The 20,293-nt window shown below is 48.8% G+C and overlaps 1 protein-coding gene across 7 annotated transcripts in view; it reads right to left on the bottom strand.

Moving 5' to 3' along the window:
* Positions 1 to 19,737, bottom strand: part of rnf220a (ring finger protein 220a) — a 113,104-nt gene extending 93,367 nt beyond the window's left edge. For 2 of the 7 annotated variants that reach the window (XM_086128550.1, XM_086128554.1), the window contains exons 1-2: positions 19,535 to 19,734; positions 10,307 to 11,175 (exon numbers count right to left, since the gene is read on the bottom strand). In XM_086128550.1, the coding sequence (XP_085984676.1) occupies positions 10,307 to 10,961 (655 nt within the window). In that variant the 5' untranslated portion in view covers positions 10,962 to 11,175; positions 19,535 to 19,734. Of the gene's footprint in view, positions 1 to 10,306; positions 11,176 to 19,534 lie in introns of all 7 variants that reach the window. The other 5 variants (XM_086128553.1, XM_086128557.1, XM_086128551.1 and 2 more) reach the window with 4 other exon arrangements.
* Positions 19,738 to 20,293: the final 556 nt, after the last annotated feature.

The following is a 20,293-nucleotide window of genomic DNA, read 5'->3' as shown; positions in this document are numbered from 1 at the left end:
GATCTGAAAATGGGCCGGGCTTTTAGTATCTTGTGTTTCCAAACAACTCATTTTTTAAAAGAAGTGCGCACGTGACAACTTGGTATTTTATTGCAAGCGTGTGCACACATAGACCCCGAGTGGTGCCCCAGCAACAGATCTTTGGCCTTCATTCACCAATATTTGCCTCCCCCCCCCCCCAGCCCCAAAAATTCATAGAAAAAAAAATTAGTTCTATTGCGAATGATGTTTCAAATTCTTGATCCATGTGTGGCCGATTCCCGATAGAGCTGCACGTTTGCAGGTTAGTAAAAGGTCACGCCTCCCGAGCTTTCCGGGCTTGCTGGCTTTTTACCAAAGCAGTCAAGCACGCTCCGCCTCCGAGATGGCGGCGAGGTGGTGGCGCGGGTTTAAACACCGAGTCGAGGGATGGTGTAGGAACGCCATCAGTTGCACATGTGCCCCTTTTTTTTATTTGACCCTCAAAGGTCACTGCACACCCCTGGTTAAATATATCAACTAGACTGAAGGAAAAAAATATTTTGGATCTACTGAATTCAGACATGCACATCGGTTGTGCATGATTGTTTCGCAACAGTCCATGCACTTTAAGTTTAATTTTGTTTATTTGTAATTTCACTCTTAGCTGTCAAGACGACCGCCATAAAGGAGCAAGACACAAATGCAAAAAAAATAAAATAAAAAAATCCAAATATAAAAGACACTTCTCACATTCATTCCACACACATTACACACGTTGACATCTGACATCAACTTCGTTCATGATCCCCATGAAGTCCATAAATCATTTCAATCCCGGACATCTTTCGTGACTTTCACATGTTCTCTTTTTTTTCTCCTTTCCCATTTCGTCTTTCTCTTCCCGCGACCGACTCCGACGGCACCGAGCTTTCATTATCACAGCCAACACTTTTCAGCTTACGTGGCGCATGCATGTCAGCAGGAGCAGGGTCAGCATGCGGCCTGTCCGCTGGGGCCCCGCCTCGCTGCAGACAACCGACTCGCCTTGTCGGGGTCCACCTCACGCTCCCCTCTGACTCACGCACGCTCACAAAGTGCCATTATTGGTTGCCCTGCGATCGGCTATTACCGGAGACCTTGCGCTGGGCCGCCGCGGCGGTTCCAAAGGCGTGACCCGGACAGCGCCTGATGCAAAGTCAGGGTTATTTTTGTTGCCCTTTATTTCGAAATGTGCCATAAAAGCCACAGTGGATATGATATGTTGACATTGTTATTGCCACGGGTCATGTAAAATGTTCCTCGCGTGATGCGCTTTTGTTGAAGTCAAATGGGGCATTTTATTGGCATGTTTAAGACATTAATACACTAAAACACTTTCTTTTGAGTCGCTCTTTTGGCTTCAAATGGATTTTAAAATATGGCGCTATATCATTTTGCGTAATACGATCCAACATGTTATGACAGGATTTGCTATTGTGTGAAACGAAGCACAGCACAGAAATGTAGAAGTACACTGCCCCCCCCACCACCCCCCGCCACCAAAAACAGTTTTCAACTGTGCTGGCAATATTTCAGTTACCATTTTAACATCCTCCACCGCAAGCAGAGCTCCTAGCTCCACGCGTAGCCTTGATTGATATTGTCCCAGAGGTCATCGGTGCCGTCACAGAGTCGCAGGAAAGTGAATGTGAAGCTTCCTGCGTTTAAAACGCAATTGTCATCCATAACGACGACCAAATGGAAAGAAAGCGGCCAACTCTGTCACCTGCCGTTTGGTGTTTTAGAAAACCCCGATGGCAAATGGTGATTGGTTCAATCGCTGAAAAACTGTTGAATCGATTATACAATCAACCATATTTTCTCTCATTTAACAATGCTGGAGGAGAACGGATGCGCAGGAGACATCAGGCTGTGTTAAGCACTTGTGCACTTCCACACACATGCACACAAACACACGTCCTCCTCTGTTGGGTGTAGAGGAGAATCAATATGTCTTTGAATGAGGGTCAGAAGGGTTGTCTGCCCGGGGAGAGCTGACAGATTTGCTCTCTTTTGCTCTGCTAAGCCCCTGCCTTCTTTTAACACCCCCTGACACACAAATATAGAGATGCACACACACACACACACACGCGCACACACACACACATGCACACAAAGACGTGACACTTGTCCCAGAGGGCAGAATTCCGAGCATTTTCCCGGGGGGGTGTGACATTAGTCGCTCTACATCGAAATGAACCCTGCTGCGCACCCCGGCAAACATGTTAGTGTGTTCACTGTGTTAGCGAAAGCGACAAAGGCCCAGCTTGGACTACACCACGTAATCAATCGGCTGGAACGCACACCGTGACACTCAAACTTAAAAGAATAAAAAGGACGGCGGGTTTATTCCAAGGAGACGCATCATGGAATCGTTTTTTTGTCATAGCATCTGACACGCGCTTACAAGAGGAGGCACGCGCGTGTGTGAGCGCCCCCGTATGTGCATGCATTAACATACTAAAGCAGTCATTCGTAATCACTCGAGTAGCTAATGACATGGATCAATGAGCTTTTAAAAGTAGTCATTTAATAATTACAGCCATCAATGGTCAGCCAGCCGCTGATACTGTACATGATTGCACTGCACTCGCGATTTTCTCGCTTTTTCTCTTCCAATACGATAGTCGAGGAAACCTCATTTCATAAATCAGGAGCCGAGCTGACGGTTGTCCAGCATGGTAAATATGAAGTCGGATCGAGGGTTCTACTTCCCTTTTTTGTCCTTATTTAGTCCACACAAAGACGAAACCTGCATCCACTGTTGCCAAGACTGTACAAACAACAAAAAAAGGAAACCACACGATGACGCTAGGAAAGTCCCAGAAGCCTTTGCGATCACATTCTTTCTCATGACCTTGACTCTGCAATCACTTTCACTCAATGAAGATGAAGTCCAGCTGACAGCTACAGAATCTGAATATGAGCTAAGTTGCACATCATAAAGGTACTCCAGTGCGTTTTGGCGCATCCTGTATTGCATGTGTGTGTGTGTGTGAGTGTGTGTGTGTGCGCGTGCGTGCGTGGCACGGATGCACAATTACCAAGCAGGCGCGAATCGATAGGTGCCTGCTGACAGATGGATTAGCACGGTAAACAGATGATACACACACCGCTAAATTATTCATCTGCTGAACACTGGGCTGGGATTCCTCACACACGCGGCGGTGACGGGGAGAGAAGAGCAGAAAGACGAAGAGGGGGATGGCAGCATCGAGCAACTTAGAAGAGCAAAGAGCATGAGGGGATTGCTTCACTGCTTTGAGATTCTCACAAACAGGACGTTGACTTTGGAAAAAGCTCGGATGCAGACCGGGGACTGCTTCAGGGCAGCGCGTCTGCCGTTGTTCTGCTTGGCCCAATTTCCCTCCGGCCTGGCTTTCTGGGATGCCGCGGCACCGCGGGGGTCAACGTGAAGTGTGTGGTGGTGGTGGTGGGGGGGGGGGGGGGGACGCTGGCCATACAGAACACACGGTAGCATAAGCAAACAGTGACACGCTCATCCTCGCCTGTATCCGATTCTTTTTCTCGAGTGCGGGACTACTCCGTGATCAGTTGCCGTTCACGCCTTTCACAGCGCCTGCTGCACGAATGCAATTTCACACGTGCACAAGTGCACAAGCGAGAATTGGCTGGGCAAACCTGACAATGCCACGGGGGGGGGGGGGGGGGGGCGAATTTGACGTGACAGTTGGAGTTGAGTTTACAAACGGGGATGTTTTCAAATATGGCACGTCCGAGGGGGATTAATTTTGAAAAGTGCGAAAACGGCTTTCGGCTGCTTCATAAGATCAACTTTGAGATGCAGGACAACTCGGGCCAGCGCCAAGGCCAAATGGTCTTAATTTGGTGCGTCAAACTGTGCCCCTGAACAAATATCGTGGATGCCTGAATGTTGTCATCACAAGTCATGCTTCATTCATTGAGAAAAATGATTTTTGAAAATGGCTTCTTAAGTAGCCAACAATCCTGGCTATGCAAATTACCCATCATCCATCCATTTTCCGATCTGCTGTATCCTCACAGGGGTCGCGGGGGTGGGGGGTGCTGGAGCCTATCCCAGCCGTCTTCAGGCAGTAGGTCGGCGGGGGACACCCTGAACCGGTTGCCAGCCAATGGCAGTATGCAAATGACAAGCCAGTCTCATTGCTTTGTCAAAGCATGTCAGTAAACGCAACCGTAATGAAAATATGAACCAATAAATGGACCTTGCAGGAATGGCACAACACCGGGGCTAGGAGGGGCCACAGTCCCATCATAAATCTGTGTGGCCCCAGTTAAGCCCTTCCAGCATTATTATTTGATATTTTCCAAATATTTAGCCATTATTTTGTCAGAGCCCCATGTATCGGTGTAGCGCCTGAAGAAAGAGAAAAAAAAAATCATCCTGGAGCCGTCCTTGGCAGTGGACACTCCTTGAGATTCGTTTGCAAATCAGATGAGCAAGCACACGTTCTTGCATGCATATAAAACATCCACTATTGATTCGTTTCACCTTTCAAAGGGGCATTTGGGGATTTTATGCTGCGGATGCTAATTGTTATTTGCAATTTGGGTTCAATATATATATAGAGGGCGGCCCGGTAGTCCAGTGGTTAGCACGTCGACTTCACAGTGCAGAGGTACCGGGTTCAATTCCAGCTCCGGCCTCCCTGTGTGGAGTTTGCATGTTCTCCCCGGGCCTGCGTGGGTTTTCTCCGGGTACTCCGGTTTCCTCCCACATTCCAAAAAAACATGCATGGCAGGCTGATTGGACACTCTAAATTAATTGAATGTGAGCGTGGATGGTTGTTCGTCTCTGTGTGCCCTGCGATTGGCTGGCAACCGATTCAGGGTGTCCCCCGCCTACTGCCCGAAGACGGCTGGGATAGGCTCCAGCACCCCCCGCGACCCTAGTGAGGATCAAGCGGTTCGGAAAATGGATGGATGGATATATATATAGAAACAAACAAACCAACAAAAATGAAATTGAAAAAAATGGAACTTCAATGATGCGCCTCAAACGTAGTCATTGATCCGCAAAACTGCACTTCTATGAGTAAATGAAAAATCCAGATTTTTTTTTTTAATTTTGCATTAAATAGCGACAGGTGCAACCGGTTTAGCGCAACTCGTAAAATCTCGACAAAGTGAGCAGGCATCTGTGTGCCATTTATTGGCCGGCGCAGGTTTGTGAAGCGACGGTGCAGTAATGACAACCGACAATCTCAACGCCAGAGCCCCCTCGTCGCATACACACTTGTATGCGCGCGCGCACACACACGCGCACACGCACACACAAACCGTTGGTTCGCATCATGGCTACCATCAGCAGGAACCAATCAGATTTGATGAATAATTCAATATTAAAGAGGGTGTGACCAGGCGAGGGAGGGGACGGTCCCCTCCGCCAAGCCGGTGGTGGGCCTTTTTGGAAACAGTGCGTTTGTGTGAGTGGGTGCGTTGATGTGCATGAAAAAGTGAGAGAAGAAGGGAGGGGATGGCGGGAGGGAGGGGGGGGGCGGTCTGTCACACTAGACTGCATCCACAAACTGGCTGCAGATTAGATTACTGAGGAGGAGACGTGGGGAGGGGTGTCGAGAGGAAGTGAGAAGGATGGAAGGACAGAGATGGAGGGAGGAGCGATGGAGAAGAATCAAACCATGCGGCGGAGGGCTGGAGAAGAATGAATAGAAAGCAATCTTTGAACTCATCGGGACGAGGACATCTCTCGTTACCGCGAGTCACTGCAAACTGGGGGGGGTTGGAAAAGAAGATCAATAACTTTTGAAACTTTTTTTGTTTGCATTCGGTGTACGTTTTTGCGGGTTGACTTGCTAGGCTAAAAGATGATCCGTGTGTGTGAATGACGATTGCCTTGACTGACCATCGGATCACTTTTAATCAACCGAGTGGAGAGTTGTTTTTTTTTTATGTCATTTTACTTGAACAATGCTTTGATGAAACTAAATAAGACGCATTCGCGGCCATGAAATGTAGACAAGTTCATTTTCAAGAAAACACACGTGCGCGCGCATCTGCACATCTGCGTGCACACCGTTATCGGCGTCCAAATGGATCGGCTGCCTGGCCAACAAAAGGCTCGACAGGAAGGGACTAATCCTCCAGCCAAACCATCATTGCAACAGTGACCACGAGACTCGCATCAGCCGACACGCACGCACGCACGCACTCGATGCTACGCTAAGCGTGCGTGTTTGCGCCACACATGCAATTAAGGCTTAGAGGGAGGGACGGGTTGCTCAAAAGAATGATTAAAAACATTTCGATATTTTGCTGAGAAAGCTCATATTTTCACAGAGAGGCTATCCGTGTACTCTTGGCCTTACACAAGAGTGACAACCGCCACCCTAACAGGCAGGGTGCGTGCGCATGCATGTGTGTGTGTCGCACAGTTGGGGACTGACGGGGGGGCAACAAGAGAGGGACAACAGGGCTTTTAGCATCTGGCTAAGCACCGTCAGGAAGACAGCCACACACGCTCACACACTTTGCTCGGCGGGCGAGTCCCAGTCCTAATTATTAGAACACTCTTACTTAACTTAACCCTGCCAGTGGAGCGTGACAGGCAGAGCTAGAGGGGGGGGGGGGGGGGCTGCCAAGTTGGATGGCGACAGATTTTTGTCAAGACAAGAGCAAGGATGATCATTTCTGTCCCCTCCAAGGATTTTTTCTTTTTTTACCTCTCTTGTATGAGGGGAAAAAAATAGAGGGTGGATAAATAAATAGATGGAGGGCTAAAAATGAGGGCCATTTGGAGAATTGCAATTGCAATCCCCAACACGATGTATGATGTAATCATTGTAAATAGCACAGCCACCGTATGCTGTGTTTTCTATGCTATTGCTAATTTATGATATTTATTCTACAAATATATTGCTAATGCTATATTTTATATTGCACTTATATTAAAATGTGTACAGGTCTTTTCTGAAACATTTATTTTGTGCAATGATTTTTTAAAAAAGCCTCCCAATTTTGCTGCTGTAGACTGCAAATTTCCCCAGTGTGGGACAAATAAAGTTTATCTTATCTTATCTTATGTTCCACAGTCTTCTTTTTTATTTATTTTTTTAAATCACATCCAAACTTTGCACTACAAGACCTCAGTCCAAAACGACGACTCTTCTCTGCAAACGTGTGGACGCAAAGGAAACAAAACAAAGCGAAGAAGCGACAAAAACTGATGAAAAATCCAAAACGGGATGCGAGAAGACAGAATGTCTGTGACACCTTTAAAGGGCAAACAAGGAGGGAATGCGACAAGCAACGCGGCGCTGTGCCCATATGATGATGACGACGACAGCGTGAGATGGAGTTCGGGCGTCAAAGCTTTCTGCGATATCTGCTTTTGAGAATTCCTTTGTAAGGAGGTCTACCTACTTCTTTTATTCAACCACCGTCCAGTTCGTTTGTCTTAATCAACTCGCCGCAGCACCGGAAAACATTTGCGCATCCCTTGTTCTCGTACCGTTTCCGAGCCCGATATTCCGAGCGATCGTTCAAAGTGGCAAGACGAGCTGCGCCGGGTTGGGCGGGGTGCATCTGTCGACCTTGTATTGCGGCGGGCAGAGAATCCAAACAAACAGTCCGCAGCTGTCGCACATGGAAAAGGGAGGGAGATGAGGCTGTGATTGGGAACAAGACATCGAGGAAAGATGGAGAGATGTGGAAGATCCCAAAGAAAACAACGACGACGGCAAACGCGGGAGGCCGAAGCGAGCGCGTGCAGCGCCGAGACGTACAAAAAATAAAAATAAATCTTGCTGCCAACAAACAAATGTGCCGAAACTCTCAACACACCAATTCCGATCACAGACAATTCCCGTGTCATGTTTTTCTCTTTTGTTTTTTTGTTTTTCTCCAAAGAATCCTCCTTTGGATTCGATACGCTTTGTATGAAAGCATTACCATATACATTTAGTGAAAGTAATCCCATTTACGTTAATATGACACGTCTTGTCCAAAAAGGGCATGATGGGGCCTTTCGGTGCAGGTTTAGCAGTTGATGTGTTGGCGGCTTTGGTTAAAAGCCATCGTGTCTGCCTGTGCATTGGGGGGATTTGGGAAGGCTTTGCATACCGGATGCCGCTTGAAGCACTTTGCACCCAGATGACAGACGTGCACGCGGGGAACTCGGAGATGGTCTACTTTTCAAGTTGGTGGATGAGAAGATTTGGGAGAGAATTCCTTCACAAGTCTCGGATTATGTGCCACGAGAGATGATTGGACATGGGGGTGAGAGGTGGGGGGGGGGGGGGGGGGTTCCCCAACCACCGGGAACGGGCCTCGGCCCATTTGGGACCGGACCGCACAAAGACAGACCGGCGAGCTGTGAGCAAATTGAGGTGTGCGCGACTCAAGCCCGTCAAGGTCCCCCCCCCCCCCTTCTAACATCGCTTTGCAAGTTGAAATCAGCAGCAGCCATGACTTCCGAAGATGACGCCGTTTCGACAAGAGAACGTCCTCCCTCCCCTAGTGAAGCTGTTGAGTTATCAATTTCCAGTGGGGTAAAACCCCATATGGTGCGCTGACAGAACATTTGGGCTTCTGCCAAAGTCACGCCAAATTGAGCTTGTCTTCTTTTGGTCGCAAATAATTCCATTTCAAAAATGAAAAACACCAAAATGCTGGATGTCCTTCACCGTTGCTGCGTTTTCTAGTTTCACGTCAGGTTATATGCAGCTGTGTACATCCCACCAGCGGCCCTCGCTGGAACAACTTGGACCGTTCCGACCCTCACCGGGCTTGCGCTCAAGTGTTGTTGGGTCTGTACGCATCTCTCCTCAATGACCAGAACCAGTGAAGGAGAACCCATAATGCTTTGCTGTGAGCGGAGCCACCGCACATCCAATTGCATCAGAGGCCGATGGTGAAGGTGGAGGCTGCTTGTGCCCAAGACTTAACCTGATTAGTTTGGGATTCAGGCGTTCCAAAACGCAGCACAGAAGCCCTTTTTTCCTCATCGTACACTCGCCATTTCTTCACAATGCTGTCGTACAAATGGCGAGCAGTCACAGCTTATGCTACGTTATAAAAATAGATGCTGAATATTCTTCCAAATCCCCCTAGTGGTTGGATGTACTCGTGTATATATATATATATATATATATATATATATATGTATATATATATATATATATATATATAGAGAGAGAGAGAGAGAGAGAGAGAGAGAGAGAGAGAGAGAGAGAGAGAGAGAGAGAGAGAGAGAGAGAGAGAGATTTTTTTTTCACTCCGGTGCAATTTCACCTGGAAAGTCATTGTGGGATTTTTCTCAGTTTCTTCAGCCCCCCCCCCCCCCCATTTCCGTCTCATGGTTTGTTTTTATCGGATCAGTCTCAGCTCGCCGCTTTTGTCTCTCATTTATTAGCTCATGGATTCATCCCCCCCCCCCCCCGCCCCCCCAAAAACACACATCGTCTTAAACCTTCGAAAGACAGCTGGAAATAAGACAAAGATGAAGATCAAAAAGAGGCAACGGTGGAAAGGTGAACAGAAACAACCAAACAGACGCATACACAAAATGCCATTTTAAACGCTTCAAAAAATCACGACAGCAACTCGGAGCTCGTTTGCCCTCGGCGATCCGATGCAGTTTTTGATGCGCGCTGGATGTCAAAGCGCTCTGCCAAATGTGTGTTTGCGACTGGAACGCTGCCTTTCTCTTTTCCATCACACGCATACCAACATGCGCGCACACATACACTTGCATCCACAGATACTCTGGTAAGGTTTCGGGAATGTGGGCAAATCTTTTGGCCGCCAGGGGGGAACTATGATGAATACTGATGGGAAGGAGCATGGCCAACCGACTTGCGCACACACACACACACACACACACACACACACACACACACACACACACACACACACACACACACACACACACACACACACACACACACACACACACACACATCCAGTTTGCAGAACGCAGGAGGGCCAAATGGCATCCCCTCCCCTGGTAGATGCTAATGTGTCTAGCGGAGCTTGCGGGCTTGTGAATCAAGGATTGGTTGAGCCAAGAGAGATGATGACAAGAAAACAGAGATGGGATTGTTTATTGGTGTGTGTGATGCAAGTGTGTAAAATTATTTTGGAACTTGCTCTTTTTTAATTAAAGGGCTTGAATCGGATCGGCCTACATGAGGTGTTTTTTTCCCCTTTTGGTGTGTTTTCTTCGCGATAACAAACACATTGCCCCCCCCCCCCCCCCACCACCACCACCCCTCAACTCTTCTGTGCTTTGTCAAGTGAGTGCGTTTTACAAAGAGATACGGAAAAGACAGAAAGGTGTACTTACAGCGCTCGATGCGGTCCTCGGGGCTGGATGAAGTCTCGCGGTCTGAAAGAAGGCCGGACACAGCAAAGATCTTCTTTCCGCTGTCCTCGACGGCCTTCAAGGCGCCACCGGGCGAGCTCCCGGGTGGGATCTGGGCACCGCCAAAGTCGTATTCTTTCCCCTCGGCGTCAGAATAACGGAGGTGGGGGGAAGCTTCCGCGTCCAGGCAGCCTTTCAGGCGCTTGGCCGGCGTGAAAGCGGACTGATAGCCGCCCGGCGCGCCGTCTCGATCCTCGGGAGGAGAAGCGAAGGGCCTAAAGGCCCCGACGCCGCTGTGATTCAGCATGCTGATTGGCGAGCAGTCCAGGTTGGGCGGAGCAAACTGATGATGGAGGTGGAGGAGGGACGGAGGAAAGTCCCTGTTGGGGAAACCCGGCGGGACGCCGCCTTGGCGGTGGTACATTGACGCAAAGGTGTAGGAGCCGTTGTTAAACGGCAAGTGAACGTCTTTCTCCACAGAAACGGGTACGCCGAACGGGCGCGGTTGCTGGCAGGGAATGGAGGCGTCGCGAGAAGCTTCGGCGGTGGAGGCCAGGACCATGAGGGCGGGCGAGGCCAGGGGATTCGGCAGGTAGGAGGAACTCTCCATCTTGAACGCTGCTCTGTGGAGGTCCATGTCGAAAAGGATTCGAGAAGAGCAGTCGAGAAGAATTGAGGAGGAACCGCTTCCTCCTCGGAGAAGCTCAACACAGCCTCCTTGGGAAAGCGCCTCAGACGAGAGCTGCGAGTCGAGCGGGGCGGTTGGCTCTCCGCGGCCTTGGAAAGGCTTGCCAAAGCCCGATGGGTGTTGAAGGTCCTTACAGTCGGTTCCTCATCTTCCGCTGGTCAAACTGCGAAGAGACGAAACCCAAACGTGAGCGCCAAAGCGTCTCCTCATTCTTCCGTCAGTGTGATGCAACACAGAAACTTTGCAATCAAAAGATTTGATTGCTAGCATCTTGCCCAAACGAGTGCCCTCCCATTTTCAGGTCACCAACATCTCATCAGTACCGCCGACACCTGCACTCTTTCGCAAAAGTGAATCCATCACATCTCTCCGGTCCGATTTTTTTGATGACCTCCAAACTCTTCCCAAGTGCTTGTCCTCTAGTCTGCAAATCAACCCCCCCCTCCCCTTTCTCAGAATCCTCATCTCCTCTCATCCTCCCGGCACTCTTTCTCCTCCCTCCGCCATCTCCGATCACAGTCTAAGCCGCTTATTCTTACCATCTCCCAGATCTTACTGGACCAGAACCACTTGTCTCGAGATAAGGGCGCACTCATATTTGTTGCCGCCCACCCACATTTCCGATAAGAATCGATAAAGTTCAGCCCCATCAAGAAACATTCATGCTATCCGACACACTTTACCATCTTTTAATTTGACTTTGTTGTTGTTGTTGCTGCCATCCGGCCGACCCTTTGCATCCCCCCCCCCCACCCCCCGTCGTTCTCGTCTCCTCGGATTGCTCCGTCTCAACCCTCCTTTCCCAAACTCTCTCCTCCCTCGGGTGATTCAGATGGGTGATATCATATCAGACCCCTCCATCTGCCATCCACGAGCCAGAGGAAATCTGACGGAGTGAATAAATTAGCTGTACTTGACCTCGCGACCCCAGCATCCGTGGCAACAGGCTAGAATTCTTCCTCCCGGGGATTAGATCAGAGTGCGCGATGGGTTGAGATGGCCTATGCGGAGAGGCAGCCGATGAAACGATAAAATAACATTTAACAGACGTTTATCCCCAAAAGGCAACTTGGAGGGGGATCGTTTGCTCGGCGTCCAAAATGCGACTCGATTGCACCAGAAGACGACTTTTGGAACTTGGATAGGGATTCAAAAGTGATACTCTTTGCCATCAGCATCGACGCGAAACCCGTTACGACCCAAACCTCGTCTCGGTTTCGGCGCACTCGTCTACCTCCCGCACGAAGACACGTGGAGACGCCCCGGGGGCAGCAGCGAGATGTTTTACATTACCGCAGGCGCGCGGCGAGCCGGCGCGGTGGTCAGACTTGGCTGAGGCCAACCCACCTCTGATCCGGACTGTCGCCACGTGGTCTCCGATTACCGAGCGCGCCTCCCCTTTCCAAATGTGTTTTTTGGACCCGCCGCGCAGCGTGACTAAAATTGGCACTTCTGTCCGAGCGAGGACGTGAAACTTTCACTTTCCCACATCAGTCGCGATTGTGATTTCAGACTGGAGAGGCGCCCGGCCCACGTGAGCTGAATCTCCTCCAAATCAAAATACAAGCCCAATTACAGCCGATGCGCACGCATCGTGTCAGTCAGCGCCACTTAGGATCCCATTTGCTACCGAGGGGATATCAGCCACTCATTGTCTGACAGCGGCTATATGCGTTTTATAATAGAAAATGTCACAGGGGAACAGTTACCGCGCGGGCACAATTTGATTACTGTGTACAAGAAAGATACAGCTGTCGCTGCGATATTACACTCAAGGGGTGGGGGGGGGGGGGTAGGCAATTTGTGTCAAACGTGTACTTAAAGTGACTGTTTTACCAATGTCGAAATTGCCGTGTCAACATTGATGCACTTTAACCTCATCGAGCGAAATTCCACTCATTAAGTCAGAGAGGTTTTGCAGATTGTAGTTGTGATGCATCCGAGATGAGTCACGTCGGCACTCGGACGGTGTTGCTTGCCGGCCCAATTGATCAGAAACACAAATGAAAGATTTGGGAACGCTTCACTGGCCTGGATTATGGATAGATGCGGTGCTTTTGGATGAGGGTTGGTTTCCGTTGGCCACGAACTCTGCCATGATTTGGAGACCAATACGCATGATTGTTGAAATCGTCAATTTTGCAAACTCGGGTGACCTTCGTCTGTGAGACCCCCTTTTTTTTTTTTTAAAGGAGAGAGAATTTCAGCCTTCACAGACAGCGAAATCGGCTTCCGTTTCCGAGACCCTGCGCGCCGCGCCTCCGGAAGTACAACAATGCACCGAGTCGATCGGCAGCGTTGCTAAGCAACGGAGGGGAATCCCGCGCTGTACGTTTTGTTCATAAGCAAGGTCGCGGCGGTTACACCGAAGGCCTTTTCACCAATTTTGTGGCGAAAATCTGGTCCTTGTTAAGGTGTTCGTTGTTCGCAAAAATAGGGAAACGGAAAACGAATGACGGTGATGGCGACGTTGAAAAGAGCTTCGACAGTATCCTCAGGAGGTGGCTATCAATTGCCCCACAATGTCAATTGCTTGACAAATTATTTTCTTACTCATTCTCGTGATTTCACAATTGAACCTGAATTGCGTTCCTGTGGCATCGCTCTTTGATCTCGTTTTGTCAGTCGCCGCAGTTAGCCAAAGACATACGCGCAAGCATAGAAAGTCAGATTGCAGTCAAATGTGTTCAGGCAACATGCAATATAATCGCTTGAGCCCGATAATGACATTGCGCTCCCGAAATCAATAACGATTTGATCGGGCTAATATGCTGCGCTGCTCGTGCCACACCTAAAAGCTGAAGGCAGAGAAGATGACTTCAGCGGGTGCAAATTTCATTCTTTCTGGGTTAGACTTTATAGCGTGGAAGCGAAGCCGCCGTAAAGAAAATAGGATTTAAAGACCAAAGACTCCGGGGATATTCGGAGACGCGGTGTCACGGCCCTGGTCCGGGGGGGGCAACGATTTCCATTCATACCCAGTTCACAGGACGGGAATCAAAAAGCGTTGGTGACAAATAAATCATTTCGCCTGGTCACCGCACGGCAAAATCACTCTGGCCTCCAAGCGACAAGTAGCCCGCGACAAGCGACCCCGGACAAGCTGACAGATGACACCGGCGTCTTTGCGGACTGATGGGCCAAGCTCGCCGTCTGCCCTTCACTCAGCGCCGCTGAGTGAGGGCGTGCGTGCGTGGCATTGTGTAGCCCCGCGGTGACTTTTTAATCGCCGCGTTGCGTCGGCGCGCACTGCGACGCTCACTAATCTCGGCGGCCGGCTGGCAGACGGGAGGCCGAGCGCCTCCTTTGAACAACGAGCAGCATCCCGGATGATGAAGTCGAACAAGAGCAAAAAACGCTCACGCATTCCCCCTCTCAACTGCTGGGTTGAGAGGACGACTGCAACCAAAAAAAAAAAAAAAAAGCGTGCTAGTGCTGAGACCTCTTCTACGTGGAGGTCAAAGTTCAGAAGGGGTCAGGAATCTGATAGGGGAGGATGCTCGATCATGAGAATCAAAGTTATCGCAAGGCGGCCACGCCGAGATCAGTGAAACGAGCACAAGCGGCGAGGCCTTTGAGCGCCGGCGGTCAGGTCGGGCTCCCGAGTATCATCATCGCGTCTCTGGACGCCCAGCTGGCGTCCGGAGAAAAATGATAAGTCATCTGCACAGATTCCGACCGCTTCCGATCGATGATTGCGTGTGCTCCAGAAGCGTGCGCTTGGATGCCGCCGCGCGCGAGTGTGTGTGCGCGTATATACGCACAAAGAGTAATTGACAAATGAACGGAGAAACCTGAGAGAGAGAGAGAGATGATGTTTGCGTGCGAGAGGGGAGGAAGCTGCAAAGTGAGAGAAAGAGACACCCGACGATACAGAAAGTATCGGACATCCGACACAACTCCTTCCCCCTCATTAGGCTGCTTGGCTGACTTTCTCTTGCCGCCGGTGATCTCGCCCCTATTAGAGCCCCGACGACTGCATTAGTCGTCGCCGCCGTCTCCGACGCAATCAAACCGTTCGACAAAGTGCGCATCGCCGCCACGGAGTGGTCCTCCTTCCAGCACCAGCGCTACTCCCCCTTTCTTGTTATCAATATAGCTCATCATTTGATTTTACAATCAACATCCAGCGTTTTTTTTCCCCCTCTCTATTTTCTTCGGGTTTGTACGTCACCCCGAACGCACGACAACAGACGAGGGTGGCGTTAGCCGAAACTTGGCATCGTTTGTTGGTCTTGCAAAAGTCAAATCAGGAGAATTCAAACGGAAACCCTACTTAGCATTCAAGCGGGAGCACAAAGAGTCCACGGGGAGAGGAAATGTCCACAGAGGAATGAAAAACTGCACGGTGTGCCTAGCGGGGCTTTTGCTGCAGGGTGCTTACAACACAAAGTCACAGGGAGGACTGGTTTGGGAGCCCGAATGGGCTGATGAGCTACAGGTGGCTGATAAGGTGGGAGGTGCAGAGCAGGCTGCCTGGCTGGCCCCTCCCTAACATGTCCGCTCAGCCGCTTGTTTTTACTTCTAATGCATTAGTTTAGAACAACAGTCGTGGTTGGCAGAATATCTTGAAATATTTTGCAAAGGGACGTTTTTAATTTGTGTTTATATTCCGTGTGGGACAACCAATATTGTGTCCAAAAATAAAAAAAATTTAAAAAAGGCAATTTGAAGATGAAAGACGGGCTCGGGTGGGAGATGACAAATAGTGGAGCGGAGACAGCTTGCAAGAGGCACGATGAAATCAAGGCGTCGGGCTTCATGACAGCCACAAACGCAAAAGTTTTCGGGTGTCCGCGATGATTGTGTGTTCCCGACAGCGATTTAGCCGCGCGCCTCCTTGATTTCAATTACAGTCCGCTTGTCAAATTAGCTCGCGCCGCGCTGCGTTTATTAGCGCAACACAATCATTGGAGGTACACCTGAGAGAAGGGGGAGGGAGGCAGGGGGGGTGGCGAAAAAGGAGATGCGTGTCATAAAGAGTGAGGAATTAGTGCATATTGATAAGAATTAATAGACTGGGGGTGGGGAGTGGTGGTGGTGGGGGGGGGTGTCATCAAACAAGTCGAGTGAGCAATCTCCTCTTCATTTACTGTCCGTGTCATGATGGGTTAACGCACGCGCAACCATGCATGTATATATTCCCAAATATGAGCATATTGAAAAATCATTTTGGATTCATTAATTACTTACAAAAAAAATCTTTTTGGAGCAGAAAAATGAACGTGGACGGCACGCGGACGCCTAAACCTTTTTGGATTTTTCTCCACTTTGTACAACAACTGACAAGACCGGTCTATGAACTCAAAACGTTTCTTACTGAAATCATAATAATCGTAATTATTACAATTGTTCTTATTATACGGAAACAGTCTTCAGATGGTGAGTATTTAAGTGGTTCGTGATACGCACTTGAGTGATACTCAAATTTGGGGGATTTGCGCAAACAACACCCCCCCCCCCCACACACACACACACACACACACATCCACACAATAGACGTTGCATGCCCTGGGATTCCAATTGAAATAAACTTCTCACTCAGCAGCCATCGGCCCGGCATCGAGGTGTGAATCGGACATTAATTTTAGTTCACTTGTCGCCGCACAGAGCGCGGAGCCCTCGAGATCAATGGCAAGGCAATAAAAACGGACTGCAAGCGGGCTTCGAAAATTCTGTAAATCATTGTTTACTGTTTTTTTTCCTGGGATTGGACTCTTCTTTTAATTCCCGTGCGAATGAAAAAAAATAAAGAAACGGGCCTACATCATTATGGGGGGGGGGGGGCTAAATCGATTAAATTATCAAAGCGCACCTCCAAGATACTTTTTTTTAATGGTAATCTTAATCATTACTAACGGTGTGTTTGGGGGGGGAAAAAAGTAGATTTCTCCAGATATTCGGTATGTTGATGGGTTATTTTGTGTACGTTTAAACTCCGTCTTCGTTTAAGATTAAATCCTAGCCGTGTCCGAACATTTTTGCAGAAGGCTCCGTCAATTGAGGCTCGCAAAAACCGCAGCTCTGTAGTTCTGTAAATCGCCGAGGTTGGAAACGGAAATGGGGAAATAATAACCTGATGCGCTGCGCAGAACAAAAAATAAATATACACTAATAACAGCCAATGTGGGGAAAAAAAGACTTCTTTAATTATATTTAACTGACTTGTATTCAATTGTTTGATTCAAACCGCTTAAATCATCCTCGCGTATTTCCATTATGATTCATATGCATTAAAGTAACCATTTACAGTTATTATCAATATATATCGATTCGGGCAGATTTTATCAAGCGCATAATTGGAAACATATTTTAAATAAATGACATTCCGATGGATTTGTTTGAACTCGTCTTTGGAGATATTGGACACGATTTGCTCTTTTCCTCACATGATAAGAACGAAAAGGCAGTTTCGTTGTCGAGCGGAGACGAGCTTGATTGAATGAGAAAAAAAGAAATTCGACTTTTCCGCAAGCCGCTCCCGGTGCGGTCGACGCAACGGAAGGCGGAATGCCAACCGGCAGACTTGTGAGCACACATTCAAAAGATGAGCGTCGTCGTCTGCTCGTGCATTTAGTTGGAAATTAAAACAGGCTCGCGTGGTCGTTAGAAGACGGGGTTGGTTGATCCGGCAATCAATAAATCAATTTCAAGTCATCCATCACTGAAATCAAGGCAATGATCACTTGATGCGAAGCCAGTTTCTCTTTTTTCGTTTTCTTTTTTTTTTTTTAAACCCAAAAACTCATGCCGTCGAATTTGTTTTGCGTCCAGTCGCGTTTTCAGCGCATCTCCTGTATTTCTCTTTTGGGGACTTTATGGATTCCGATGCAAAATTTAAATATGTGGTCTTTCTTTTCCTCGACACCCCCGCCCCTTTTTTTTTTTGTCATGGCAAACTGCAGTGGTGTGTGTGCCCCGTTCCGACTAAGTCGACGCTTGCTTGTTGTCCAAACATGTTTGCGGTTGAAGAACAAATATGACAAGTGACGAAGCTTTTGAGTATTTCCCTCTCTTGGAAATTGCCGATGGAAAATTCACATTTTCTCTTCATGTCGGAAATGAAATTGGTCACTTTGCCGTTGTTTTTTTTTAATTTTTTGTAACGTGGGACTTAAACTTCTATTTTCTTTACTCGTGTAAAACGAGGGAAAACAACGGGATGCTTTAAAGTTCTATAGGACGGTCGATGTGATTTTCAACGACCCCCCCCAACCCCCCAAAAAGTCGTAAATTTTACTAAAAGTCAAGGAAATTAATCACCCGTGAGACGCGCTTTTAAAATCTCGCCCCCTCAAATGTGGATCCGGTAAAAAACAAAACCTGGAGTCGGTCTTGAGGGATGCCGGCTAAGGCTCGCGGCGGCCGGCCACGAATCCGGAAGACCCGCCAGGCTTCCCCCGGCCGGTGGCTGCTCGTTTCTAGGGAGGGGGGTAGGGGGATGGGTGACAATTCGAACGACTCCCAATGAACAGGTGTTTTTTTCCCTTCGCGAGGCCTTTGTGAGTGTGCGCGTGAAGTGGACGCGTGCGCGTGCATGATTGGGAGCCTTCTCGTTAATTTCACGCATTTGTGTTCGGCAACGTAGCAGAAAAAGAAAAAGCTTTTTCTTTTGCGTTTGATTTTTTTTCTTGGTCAACGTTTTTATTTGAGTGATTTTGCGTTGAAGAGATTTTCCAACAGTGAACAAAATCAGTAGTCCAACGTCACTGCATTTTTGTGGTCCAAAGTAATGTTCTTGATTAAGAACAGAGCATGCTGCACGTTGGCGCCATATGTCTCCATTAAAAACGGTTTAATGCACAGCACACCCATTTGTAATTTCTTAAAAAAAAATGTGACAGCATAGTGAGATAGAATCCCTGCTGCGGGTACAAAGTAAATATTAAACAGTAAAAGAAAGTCCAACTGTTTCATTTTTGTTAAAAAACAAAATGGATGATTTAATGATTTGATATTTTGTCCTAAAATAACGATTGCTCTCAGAAACAATTGCCATATCTTCTATTTCTCCCAAAACGCATTGTGAAGGAGTTAAATTATTGCCGTTTATCAAATTATAGCCTTTGTGTAAATGTTATGGGTATTAGTGAGGCGCGGTGACAATATACTAATATACTCGCGCGTGCACACGCACACACACACAAACACACACACGCACGCGCGTATCATACTTTCCTCATCAAGTGTTTTTAGGAGGACACGTTCTTGTTTGGGAACCTGACAAGTGCGTTTCACGCGCGCGCGCGCACACACAATATAAACAAGCAAACGCTCGCGCGCACCACACACCTTCTGCGATATAAACGGACGTGAGCGCACACGCAGAAAGCCTCGAGTCCAAAGGGACACTCGGAGTCACTTGACGTGACTTTCTCCCCTTTTAGCCCCAAGAGAGTAAAACGCACCGCTTCCCCACCCCAAAAAACGACCGACAATTCCACTCAAACCAAGAAGAAACTCCACAAACACTTTCTCAGCTTCAAACTCGGAAGAATAGGTGCAGGAAAAGTGTGACTCACCTCTTCATGGGAGAATCCACTACTTCTGTGGAAGCCTCCTCGGTTTCCGGCTCCTTTTTTTTTTTTTATCCCCACAACAAACCCAAAACTTTTCGCCAAATGACAGTGGCGGTGACTCGCGCGCCGCAGCACCGAGGATAACCACAAGTCAAAGTAGTTAACACCTCCCCGTTAGCTTGCCCAAGGAGGACAATGTATGCGCGTAATAGAGAGCGCGAGTGTGTGTGTGTGAGAGAGAGAGAAAAAGGGGGGTGGGGGTGGGGGGGGCGAGCGAGAGTTAGAGAGAGAGGCTGACTTTCCACGCTGAGTGTAAAGTGGCTATCAGTGGCGCGACGTGCGTGCAGCCCCCTCAGCTGAAACGCGCAACGGAAAGGCGAGTGGGAGCCGCGGAGGGAGCGCAAGACGCGGTGGCGGGCAGGGAAAGGAGGTGGGGTGGTGCCGGTGGGCTCTCAACAGCTAAACATGTGAGTGGGGGGGGGAGGGTGTACGGAGAGGAGGAGGGAGGGGGTGTCCGGGGTGCGAGAGCGCGCACGAGGCGCAGTGCTGCCGCGCAGTGCTCGGCTCGCTCTCTGACGCAAGGGCAAGAACAAACGCACGCAAGCACGCACAAGTAAAAAAAAAAATAACCTGCCTGCCCCCTCTTTCCTTTCACACTTGGTCATTTCAGGGCAAGCTGGGTGCTCTTTTGGGGGTCTTGGGGACTACAGCACCCGCAAGCTGACATCTGGGCGCTTCCAAACGGACCCGCACCCCTGCTCC

Source organism: Hippocampus guttulatus, chromosome 14, assembly GCF_054856545.1.
Source record: "Hippocampus guttulatus isolate MCC_2025c chromosome 14, RoL_Hgut_1.0, whole genome shotgun sequence".
NCBI lineage: Eukaryota > Metazoa > Chordata > Actinopteri > Syngnathiformes > Syngnathidae > Hippocampus > Hippocampus guttulatus.
The sequence above is the reverse complement of the archived record's forward strand: the minus strand, read 5'-3'. Positions and strand labels throughout refer to the sequence as shown.